We start from the raw sequence: 13,043 nt of genomic DNA, 5'->3' as shown, positions 1-13,043 counted from the left end.
GGGAAGGAAGGGGCTTCCTGGCAAAAAATCATGCACCAATCAATAATTGCTTTAAACGTAAATGGCTTATATGCTACAATCAAAAGACTTAGCGTAGCTGATCGGATAAGAAAGCAAGACTCACATCTATGCTGTCCACAACGGACATACTCCAGAATGAAAGATACACACAGAGAAAAGTAAAGGCTGAAAAAAAAAATTTTCGTGCATACGGAAATGAAAAAAAAAAGAAAAACAACAAAAAACAAACAAACCTGGGGCAGCAATACTTATATCTGACAAAACAGACTTTGAAACAAAGACTATAGTAAGAGACAAAGAAAGAGACTACATAATAATGAAAAGAGCAATCCAACAAGAGGGTGTAATGCTGGTAAACATTTATAAACCCAACAAAGGAGGACCTAAATATGTAAAGAAAATCTTGAGTCTGGCCTGTATTTCTCAGTGGTAGCGTTCTGACCTATGAACCAGGAGGGTTAACTTTTCTTTGTTATATTTACTGGTGACTTGTCAAAGGCACCTTTCATTTTAAAGTTTCTCTTTTTTTAATGAAAAATTTTATTCCTGGGTCTTTCTACAGGTCTCCTGCAGCAGATAAGTCCAGTGGGGAGTGCACAGGTCAAGATCTGGGGAGTAATTCTTAATAAAAAGCACCCTCAGACATGTCACACTATAAGACCATGTCAGTGTCTAACTCTAGAGCTCCCTATATAGTAGGGGGACATGCAAATAGGGTCCTCTCTGCTCATAAAAAGCAGCCCACCTCTGACCCTGCAGCTCTGGGACAGGAGCCCAGCCCCAGGATCCCCAGGTGTTCCCATTCCCTGATCAGGACTGAACACAGACCACTCACCATGGGATTTGGCCTCAGATGGGTTTTCCTTGTGGCTATTTTGAGAGGTAATTTATGGAGAACAAGACACACTGAGTATGTGAGTGACATGAGTGAGAGATACAGTGCACAGGCCAGCATTTCATGACCAGACAGTCTTTGTGTTTGCAGGTGTCCAGTGTGAGGTGCAGCTGGTGGAGTCTGGAGGAGGCTTGGGGAAGCCTGAGGGATCTCTGAGACTCTCCTGTTCAGCCTCTGGATACTCCTCCAGTAGCTACTACATGAACTGGCTCCGCCAGACTCCAGGAAAGAGGCTAGAGTGGATTTGTGCTATTACTGGTAATGGTGACAGCACATACTACGCAGACTCTGTGAAGGGCCGTTTCACCATCTCCAGAGACAACGCAAAGAACATGGTATATCTGCAAATGAACAGCCTCAAATCCGAGGACACGGCTGTGTATTACTGTGCAACAGACACAGTGAGGGGAAGTCAGTGTGAGCCCAGTCACAAACCTCCCTGAAGCAGAGGCTGTGATCACCAGGGGGCTCTCAGGGCCCCTGAACGAAGGACCATCCCAGCAGCAGGTGCAGTTGGAGGTTTGGGCTGGTTTCCTGTGTGTTTTCCTCTTCATGTCACAGTTCCCCTCAGGGAACCTCTGGATTCCTGACTCTGTGCTTACCTCTGAGTCTCTGAGGTAGAAACGCCTGTTGTAAACAAAGACAACTTTTTCATGTGAAAAAACAGTAGAGTGTCTTTCAGACAATTTTGTGCCCAAATGACTATTGATAATCAAATCTGCTGACCCAGGTCCCCTAAATCTAACCAGAGGCTCTGCTAACTCAACAGTGCAGCTCAACACAGCCCAGGGTCCCAGCCCGCCAGCAGCAGGACGTGTGGATGCTGGACAGTGACCCCCGCTGGCACATGAACACAAGGCTAGAGAAGAAAAACTCTGGTCATTAACTTGTCACTCTCAAAGCACCAATCGCAGGAAACACCAAGAGGAGGAGGTAGAGGGACCCACCATGCCTTGGAATAGATGTCCAGGCTGATGATGTCCCACAGGCAGGGGCACCTTGAAAAGGTTTATATTTTCATGGAGGTGTCTGTTGGGAGCAAGGCAGGCTTTCAAGTCACTCAGACACGGTTTCCCGGCTGACATGGCTCAGTAGTTGGGCATCGACCTATTGACCAGGAGGTTAGGGTTTGATTATTGGTCAGGGCACATGCTCGGTTTGTAGTCTCGATCCCTGTGTGGGGTGTGCAGGAAGCACCAGATCAAAGATTCTCTTTCATCATTGATGGTTCTCTCTCTCTCTCTCTCTCTCTCTCTCTCTCTCTCTCTCTCTCTCTCTCTCTCTTCCTCTCTCTCTCTCTCTTTCTTCCTCTATGAAATAAATAAAAATATATTTTAAAAAACAAAAATATATATTTGGATCCCTGGGTAAGAACACTGGTTCAAGGATTCATTGTGGACAGTGCTGGGGGCGGGGAGGGCCCTGCTCAAAGAAGGGGCTTGTGTGGGTTCAATGTCCCACCTGCATGACACAAGGGGGAATCACACTTTCTCTTAGTTTTCCATGTGCCAAGAAAGAGAGAGGGATGGACCTTAACTTGTCAGCATCAAACATCAAAAATAGAGCCTGGGAAAGAACCAAGATGGCGGGGTAGGTAAAAGCCTATATTCACCTCCTCCCACAACCACTTGAAAATTACAACTAAAATACGGAACAATCCTCATTCAGAAAAGCCTGAATCTTGAGTAAATGGAAGTCCTACAACTAGAGAAGAAAAGAAGAAAGCACATTGAGACTGGTATGAGCGGTGGAGGTGTGGAATGGGACCAACACCAACCTGTCCCAATTTTTTAATCGGGAGGGAGATCGTCTCTGTGGAGGCTGCCTTTGGTGAGCATGGGGTTCCAGCCCCACACCAAGCCCCCCAGCCCAGGGTTGTAGAGCTGGGAAGAGAAGTCCCCGTCACTTTGGGTTGTAAAAACCAATTAGAGTTTGCGGTTGAGTGACAAGGAGGTTACTGTAATCACAGGTGTTCCTCTTAAAGGATAGGTGCAGAAACTCACAGGGTCCCACTTATTCCATGCTCCTGAGGCAAGGACTCAGACTCATATAGGGAGGAATTTGATTGTCCGGCATGGGGGCAGGATCTCAGGGGTGGCTTTATCCAAACTGGGGTGCTCACAGGGATCATTTTTCCTGTAATGGGACCTCCCTTGTTCCTGAGCTGACTGGCAGCCATGTTTGAGTCTCCATCAGCATAGAGCACACAGTTTGCTCCAACCTGGTGATCCCCTGAAGCCCTGCCCCATCCAATTTTCAGCCCCACCAAGCTGCTAGCAGCAGTTTTTTTGTTTTTGTTTTTTTTTTTTTCCAAATGAATGGTCTGTCCTGGCTCAGGCTTCAGACTTTGCTAAAACCTCTCCAATAATCTGCAGATGGGGACAGCATGCCCAAATCCACCCGTTAAAGGCCCAAGGCAGGGCAGTAGCACCAGCCTGACATGCTTCACAGCTTGGCCTCACCTGGGCACCTCAAAGCCCAATACAAATACAAAATAGCAGCCATCATCAGAACCCTCTATATCTCCTGCTGGGTGGCCCCAGGCAGAGGCTGACTTTGCACCACCCTGGAGGCTCCAGACCCAGTGAATCCAGTGGACAATTTCACACCATAGCAGATTACAACCCTACACAGCCACAAGTGACACACTGAATGGGCAGACTCAGTGAGCACCAGAGTCGCACTGAAGCAAAGTCCTGTTTCAGAGGGGTGTCTCCAGCAGCTCTTCTACTGTAGTTGCCACTTGACTTCACAGCCAACTGGCCAGGAGGTCAAGTCTTCCTAATGATGCCAACAGAAATCAAGGCTCAACTACAAGACTGCACACTGCCCACACAGGGGTTCACCTAGAGTGCCCAGCTCAGAAGACTGGGAGGGTGAGCCACTGGGCCCTACAGGACACCTACTATAGACAAGGCCACTCTAACAACTGCAAGAGACATAGCAGCTCTACTCAATACATAGAAACAAACACAGAGAAGGAGTCAGAATGTGGAGATAAAGAAACATGTCACAAATGAAAGAAATGGACACAGGCAAACTACTGGAAACACAGTTCAAAATCATGGTTATAAGGTTACTCAAGAATCTTCATGAGACTTTCAAGGATCTTAGTGAGAATGTCAAAGACATAACAAAGGAACAGTCAGAAATTAAACATACACTAACTTAAATAAAGAATAATTTACAGCAATTCTGCAGTAGAGTAGAGAATTCTGGGAATCAAATAAATGATTTGGAATATGAAGAAGCAAAAACCACACAATCAGAAGAGCAAAAACAAAAAACATCCAAAAATGTAAAGATATTGTAAAGAGTCTCTGGGACAACTTCAAGGGTTCCAACATTAACATTATGGGAGAGCAGAAGGAGATGAGAGAGAGAGCAAGATATTGAAAACTTATTTGAAGAAGTAATAACAGAAAACTTCTCCTACCTGGTGAAAGAAATAGACTTACAAGTCTAGGAAGCACAGGGAATCCAAAATAACAGCAACGCACAGAGGCCCACATCAACTTCATAATTGAAATGCCAAAGGCGAAGAAAAATAGAGACTTCTAAAAGCACAAGAGAAAAGCAGCCCATCAGCTGATTTATCAACGGAAACTTTGCAGATTAGAAGTCAGCGGCAAGATATATTCAAACTGATGAATGATAAGGACGTACAACCAAGATTACTCTACCCAGCAAAGCACTCATTTTGATGTGAGGATCAGATAAAGAGCCTCACACACACACACACACACACACACACACACACACACACACACACACACAAATCTAAAGCAGTTCCTCACCAGCAAAACAGTATTATATGACATGCTGATGGGTATTGTATAAGAAGATAGAAAAAGAGGGAAAGGAAGAGCAGGAATAAGAATAAGAATAAGAATGAGAATAAGAATAAGAATAATAAATCAACAAATAAGAAGAAGAAGAAGAAGAAGAAGAAGAAGAAGAAGAAGAAGAAGAAGAAGAAGAAGAAGAAGAAGAAGAAGAAGGAGAAGAAGAAGGAGAAAAAGAAGAACAAGAAGGGGGAAGAGGAGGAGGAGGAGGAGGAGTAAAATATGAACAATAAAATGGCAACAAATACATAGCTATCAACAATTGAATCATAAAATTAAAATAAATAAACAAGAAACTAATGAAAATAAACTGCTGAATAGAATAGAATCAGAGGCATGGAAACATGGAACAGACTGAAGAATTTCAGTGGGATTGGGGGAGATAGGGTGGACAGAGATTAGTCAAAGATCTCACCTATGGACAGAGACAGTAGGGCATTGAAGGCCTGGTGTGGAGCAGGAACTGGGTGGAAAGGGGGAATAGGAGGCATCTGTGATAATTTCAACAATAAAGTTTTTTTAATAATAGACCCTGACTACTTATTTAATTAAACCTATAAAATCTGAGTGAAAAAAAGGAGCTACCAACCATAGTGGTTAGAAAACAGGTCTAGGTCTTCCAACAGAAGAATAATGCCCAACTGGAAGCACAGATAAAAACAAAAACAGGATTTCCCAGATGCCTTGGTTAAAGGTCAAGGGCAGACACTGCCCACACTGCAAGGTCATCAGCTTGTTCTGAAGGACTTGGGTAAAGATTCTCCTTCCAAAGACCAGGAGTATCCTCAGGTGGGGGAGCTCCATTGGGGCAGGCTTCCACCTGGGTGGGGTCATGATTCGATACTTTAGTTGCTGCCATGGGCACGATGCATGTGTCCTTCAAATATTCACACAATAAAACCCAATGCCCTAGGAGGTGGTGTTAGGAGGTGGAGCCTGGGGACCTTCTTAGTCTTGAGGGTGGAGTTCTCCTGAGTAAGATTCATGCCCTTCAAAAAGAGGTCTGAGAGCCATATGCTGTACTCAGTGTTTGAGTGTCAACCTATGATACAAGAGGTCACAATTTGATTCCTGGTCAGGCCGTATGCCCTGGTTGTGGGCTTGATCCCCAGTGTGGTGTGTGATGGAGGCAGCCAATCAATAGTTCTCTCTCATCCTTGATGTTTCTATCTCTCTCTACCCCTTCCTTCCTCTCTGAAATAAATAAAAGTATATTTTACATTAAAAAAAGCAGGCTGAAGAAGCTCTCTTGGTCCATCCACCCTCTGAGATTACAGAAAAAATAAATAGCCACTAGGATGCGGGTCCTCACCAGAATCCCAACCTGCCCTCATCAAGTCTTGGATTTTCCAGCTTCCATATCTGTGAACCCTCCCCCCACACTCTGTGGACTGTCTCACAGGCCCAGGAAGTATGGAGAGTGTGGTGTCACAGGACTGCCAACAACTGACCCTGGAGTTTCATTGCTGCATTAGTTGTTCAAAGTACACCCTATGTTTCCTCCCAGTGATGGTCAAGGACAGCATTTCTCTGATGTTTCCTTCAACAAACAGAGTCTCCTGGTGGAAGGTCAGGGGAGGCTCTGACACAGCTGTGGTGGAAAGGCAGCGTGAGAGCTGGGGGAAGGCATGATCCATGTCAGTACCTCCCACATCAGCACGCAGCAAGGCGGAGGGTCACTGGGGGTGAAATATGCAAATGGCTGGTCCTCCCAGTCACTGAATCATAGGGAGATGGCTGATGTCCTCCTGATGCCCTGGACATCAAGGCCCCACAGGAGAACCTTTGGCCAAGGGGCTTTTTAAGGGTGCACTTAGGTTTGGTGGTTTAACTTAAGGATGTCATTCTCCCAAACTTTCCAGAGATTTTATGTAATAATTACAGTGGGTACTTGAATCCTAGTGGCTCCCTACAGAGCATTGAATAATGATTCCTGTGATGTGAGCCCACAGATGAGTCACTTGTTGTAAAAATTGTTCAGCCATTGAAGGGAGGGGTGAAGAGGCTGAACCCGGAGAGAACCTGGGGCTGATAAGAGGCTCTAAGTGTGCAGGCTCCTTCTTTCCTATCTCTCTGCTTTGCTGCACCCACAGGCACAGAAGGACATGGGTAGAGGTTATGTGTGGATGCCACAGAAGAGCAGCCTTCCAGGGCCTGAACCCTGGGAGCTGGAGCTGGGGAGGAAGCTCTCTCTGAGTATCGACACGTGGACAAGGACACACGGAGAATTTACTCTGAGCTGGAATATCCTGGCCCTGTGGGTGGGGCATCATTGTAAATTAGCTAGGGTGTAACTGATGATGGTGGTATTAACAACAACAGCCACACTGCAGCACACAGACTAGCCACTCCTCATGAACATCTCCACGCTCACAGGAGGTGCTTGTCCATCTGAGTTGAAAGGGACTGTCCCCCATGGACTCCCCTACTCTGTCTCTAAGAAGAGGAGCCCATGAAAATGGGGTTCTCCTTGTGCTGATAAACCTGGCCTATCCCCTGTGCCTGCACCTCTGGGAAAGCAGCCCCACCCCTGGGACCTGCAGTCTCCATTTGCTAAAGGCATCAAACCAGAGGAAGCACCATGAAGTGTGGCCTGAGCTGGGCTCTCGCTGTGATGCTCTTACATGGTAACATTATGAAGAAGCTGGGGCCTTGTGAGTGTGTGTGTCAGTGTGTGTGCCTGCTCCTATGGACAACTCTCTTGTCTGCAGGTGTCCAGTGTGAGGTGCAACTGGTGGAGTCTGGGGGAGGCTTGGTGCAGCCTAGGGGCAGGGGGTCTCTGAGACTCTCCTGCAAATGCTCAGGATTCACTTTCATGGACTATTACATAAGCTGGATCCAGCAGACACCAGGAAAGGGATGGGAGTGGGTAGGTTTCATAAGAAACAAAAGCGAAAGTCACACCACGGAATACGCTGCATTTGTCAAAGGCAGAGTCACTATCTCTAGAGATGATTCCAAAAGCACTGCCGACCTGCAAATGAGCAGCCTGAAAGCCTAGCACAGGGCCTTGTATTACTGTGCAAGAGACACAATGAGGGGAAGTCAGTGTGAGCCCATACACAAGTCTCCCTGCAGGATAGGCTGTGACCTCAAGGGGGCGCTCATGGTCCCTTAACAGAAGGACCATCCCAGGAGCAGGTGCAGCTGGAGCTTTGGCTGGTGACCTGTGTGGTTTCCTCTTCATTTCACAGTTCCCCTCAGGGAACCTCTGGATTCCTGACTCTGCGCTTACCTCTGACGTCTCTGAGTTAGAAAGTCTGTTGTAAACAGAGACAACTTTCTCAAGTGGGCAAACCTCAGAGTTTCTGTCAGAAACTCTGTGCAAGTACCAATTAATGATCAAAACTTCTGCCCAAGTTACCTAAATCCAACCACTCTGCTGATTCAACACTAGAGCTCAGCCTCACACAGCTCAGGGTCCAGCCAGCGTCAGGACACGTGCATGCTGAACAGCGGGCATCAGAGGATTTTGAATGAAAAGCTGGTGAAGAAGGACCCCGGGTGGTGAAGGTCAATGACTTGTCATCATGCTGATAGCACCAAGAGTTAGTGACCCCAGGCCGAGGAAGAGGGACCCACAGCAGCTTGGTACAGATGACCAGGTCTGATGACAAACACACCAAGGGACATGGAATGTTTATTATGCACGTAGTTGGAATCTCTGAGAAGCACAAGAAAGATCCTACTTTGATGGAGCCAGGAAAGGAGACTGGCTGTTGGCTTTTATTTGTGCAGGTGGTGGGGGAGGATATAAATTCTGCTTCCATGGGATTGTGTGGTTTCAAACTCTTAGTGACAAATGTAGAGGAGACCAATATTTCTGATAAGATTCCCATCTTGGGAAGATGGAGATGAGGCAGCAATGAGCCATAAGTTGTCAGCAGTCAAATGTAAAGTAATATAATAATTTCTGATTACCTATTTCCCTTAACAATTTTGATAAAACACCAAAAATTAGATACAGGGTCAATATTTGTGCACAATAACCATGTCTACAGAAAATGAGTGGGAGAATGATTATAAGTAAGCCAGTGGGTGGTGATGATGATGATGATGATGATGATGATGATGATTATGATAATGAAGATAATGGACTGAGATACAGATCTTGGCCCAATTAAATGAAGGCTCCACATACAGGCACACAATCACCATGAGGGTTGTTCACTCTTCCTTGTTAGGGTTGAGATATTTCATAAATGGGACCACAATCAATTATGCAGCTTGGGTGATTCAGGGAGAGACCATGTGAGTAATGACCCCAAAAATGTCCAACTGGGAATCCACAAGATTATGAAGGTGTTACCTTCTAGAACAGAGACACTGAGAATGTGCATGTAGGACACAGGGACTCCTCTTTCCACCAGTTTGCAATGAGATGTTCCTTACTTCCCTTGATCCCTACCTGCAGAATCCTTAACGTTTCTACTTCTAACAACTTCTGTTCATAATTATTAGGCATGTCCTAAAATGATGCGAACTTTCTTTCTCATTTCCTGAACTTCCTTCTGGGCCCTCATTGAAGGGGGCTTTAAACTCATATGTCCAATAGCTCTCTGTCCATGAACATCAGGCACATTTCTGTCATGTGACTCAAAACAAGTCCAGCTTCCTGCCCTCACCCAGTTCCACAGTCACATCCAGATTTATGGGAAGTTTCCCAGCAGCCCTCCCCTCTGGTAGCAGACATGCTCCAGTCCCTGTGGCTGCTTTAACCAATCTACATGGACAGTGGAGGCTCAGCATTTTCCAGGTAGTTCTTCATAAAATCACCCAAAATAGGACCCACCAAGGAAAATATTATTAAATTAGCTTTGGTTAAAATTAAAGTATTTTGTCCTGCTAAAGATTCCATTGAGCAAATTAAAACACCAATATAAATAAAGGAATATATTTTTAAATCATATGTCTGATGGGAGGATGTATTAATTACTCATTAAGGATGTCATACATTTGTGGGAGAGCCCAGCACCCTGTGACCATAGTGACATCCAGAGGAATGGCAGAGGGAGGCTGAGCAAGGAATTCCTCTCAGGTTTGATGTTTCCTTTCCTGTGAGAAAGTCTATGGTAGGAATTCTCTACATACACATTCCTGTGGACCCCAACATCACTGATAACACTAGACTGAGAAAACAGGTCAAACTCTTCCCATCATCATTTCCACTTATGAATGATTCTGAGTTGTACACATACATGATCACTGCTTTTATGTCATATCTTTTCTCCACTTAGAGCCATGACTCTTTCTGATGTAACTATTTGGAATCTCTGCAGTAGGCCATGGGCTTGCATAAAGGAAGAGGGTGCACAGGAAGCTGTAGACACGGTCAAAAATTTTTCAACACCAAGAATAACAAATATCTAACTTGTCAGTCCTTGGGATGTTGTTTCTCAGATCAAAGTAACATAGAAAATTAAGATATAAGATATTGAAAAGGCTGTCCTTTATTTTTAATTTTTTGCACAATGATAGAAATTACTAATATAAAATTAGATTTAAAAATGTGAAAATTGTGGATTCAATAAGATTTTGAGATTCAGAAATAGTCTGAACAAATACTAAACATTAAAACACCTGTTTGAAAGATTCATGAAAATTTAAAAGTATAACCTACTCATCTAGTCCACCATTTCCACTTATGCTCAGAAAGGTAGACTATTCGTTGACGGAATTCTAATGTGCTTCATTTCCCATGTGGTCCCCAGTCCCTGACTTACATGCTGAGTGAGGTCAAGGGAAGAGATGCCAAAAGAGGGGCCCATTAATAACCAGGGCATCCTGACCTTAGGCCCTACACTTGTGAGTGCATATGACTGACAGGACTGATGTTCCTTGTCCCCTGGTGTCCTGTCCCATGTGCAATTGCAGGAGTCGGGCCCAGGACTGGTGAAGCCTTCACAGACCTTCTCCCTCACCTGCACTGTGTCTGGATTCTCTTTAACCAGTTATTTCGTGTACTTGACCCATCAGCCCCTGGGAAAGGGGCAGTGTAGGCTGGATGCATATGGGGTGATAGAGGTACAAACTATAACCCAGCACTGAAATCCAGGCTCGGCATCACCAGGGACACGTCCAAGAGCCAAGTTTACTTAACACTGAACAGCCTGAGAGCAGAGGACATGGCTGTGTATTACTGTGCGAGACACAGTGAGGGGAAGTAAGTGTGGGCCCAACACAAACCTCCCCAAGGGAGACAGCACAGCTGGGCTGCAGGGGGCGCTCTGAACACCAGGGTCGCTCAGGACCCACAACACAGAGAGCAGCCCTAGGAGCAGGGGCAGAAGGAAGTGAGGAGGGAAGGTGAGCACAGGGATTTCCTCTCAAGCTCTCAGCTGCCTCCAGGGACGATTCTTCCTTCTCATATTCTCACTGCAGACAACAAGGAAGAAGGGACATTGTCTGTTTGCCGGTGACATGTTGGCGGTGACATATTGGCAGTGACAGGAATTCTCCTTCACCAAGGCTTCTTCACAAAATCTAAAAGTGACTTTTTTCACTGTCTTTTCAACTTTTCGCTGATGAGTGAGAACTCTGTGGGTGGGTTGCTGGGATTGGGCTGTGTGCACAGCTCTGCATCCCTCCCTCTGGGGGGCACAGCTACCCTCAGTGTCTGACTCTCCCTGTGCCCCCCTCCTGGTTTCAGGGCTATCAGGGTCCTCCTTCTGCTGAAAGGCCTGAGCACACTTAGGGTTGGTAGACCTCACCCAACCTCTCTGGGTCCACATTGATCCCCGAAAGAACTGTCAGCTCATTGCAACAAACACAGAGTGCCCCCAAATCCACCTACACGAGGGCCCCTGCTGTCCTACAGAAAGCAGTGCCAACCCCACAGTGGGGACAGGTGACCCTGAGGGCTGGAATGTGCATCAGCAATCTCTTCCCTCCACCTTTCCTCCTGGAGCCAAGGTTTTCTAGCTTCACTGTGTGTGAGATGTGCATCAGAAGCATGTTGGAAGCCTAGGAGAATTCATGAGACCCCTGCATCCATATTGTTCTCTTACTCCTTGTCCAGGAAACACAGAGTTACCTAGACACATGGTCACACATAGTCATCCCCACAGACACACAGCGTTGCACACTTGTTTTCAGAAAACACGTGCTTTCACACATGAGCAGTGACACAAAACAGTTCATGTTGTTACACACTATACTTTATGAATCCTATATAATAAAATGTGGTTATATGTAATTCTCTCAGATGTCATATGAAATTAATATGTGGTCCGAAAACAACTATTATTTCAACACTGTGAAGATCAACAGTTGTATTTCTCAGTCCACTTAGTAGTTGCTCAAATTAGGATTTGATCCCAACTTTTCTACATTGCTATGGTTTTTCTAAAATAATAGAAGTAGTAGTGGAAAACCTACCAACAAATAAAAGCCAAGGACTAAATGGACTCAATGTGAATTCTACCAGAATTTCAAATAAGAATGAATAACTTTTTATTCAACTCTTCTTGAACTCTTCCAAGAAATAAAAGACAATGGTTACAATCAGATTTGTTGAGGTGACCATTACACTCATATCAAAGCCAAGTAAAAAATATACAAAAATTACAGATCAATATCCCTGGTGAACATAAGTGCAAAAACCGTCAACAATATACTAGGACACTTAACTTCACACTGAAAGGATTATTTACCATAATCAACTGGGATACTGTCCTAGCATGCAAGGATGGTTCAATGTATGTAAACCAGTAAATGTGATAAGCCTCATCCAAAGAATGAAGGGTAAAGTATACCACCATATAAATAGATATAGAATAAAGCATTTAAAATTTAAAATCGCTTCAGAATTAAAATCCTTAGCAGAATAGCTGTAGAGTGATGGACCTCAATGTACTAAAGGCCACATTTGAGAAGCCAACAAGTGACATCATGCTTCACAGATAAAATTTCAAAGCTTTTCTTCTGACATTAGGACCATGACTAGGGCTCCCCTGTGACTATTTCTATTCATAAAATCTAGAAGTCCTTGTCAGAAGAATTAGGCAAGAAAAAGAAATTAAAATGTCTAAATCAGAAAGAAACAAGGTAAAGTGTTTCTCCTTATCTATATGCAGATGACATGATCTTGTACATAGAAGAACTTAAAAACTGTATGAGAAGCTAAGAGAACTAGAATTCAGGAAAAATGTAAGATATGAAACCAACACACAAATGGCTTGTGTTCATGCACACTCTCAACAAAGTGTCTTCATGACTCTAGGAAATATGTGGGGTTGATTCAGAGGAATGTGAGGAAAGAAAGCTTGAACTGGCTAAACAAC

General features: G+C 44.8%; 1 gene segment (V, D, J or C); it reads left to right on the top strand.

Annotated features, from left to right (window-relative positions):
• The first annotated feature begins 794 nt into the window (after positions 1-794).
• On the top strand, positions 795-1,359 carry LOC132222630 (immunoglobulin heavy variable 3-23-like). The segment is given in 2 exon segments: positions 795-903; positions 1,007-1,359. Coding segments are annotated over 2 exon segments (399 nt in total).
• Positions 1,360-13,043: the final 11,684 nt, after the last annotated feature.

Source organism: Myotis daubentonii, chromosome 20, assembly GCF_963259705.1.
Source record: "Myotis daubentonii chromosome 20, mMyoDau2.1, whole genome shotgun sequence".
Classification (NCBI taxonomy): Eukaryota; Metazoa; Chordata; class Mammalia; order Chiroptera; family Vespertilionidae; genus Myotis; species Myotis daubentonii.
The sequence above is the reverse complement of the archived record's forward strand: the minus strand, read 5'-3'. Positions and strand labels throughout refer to the sequence as shown.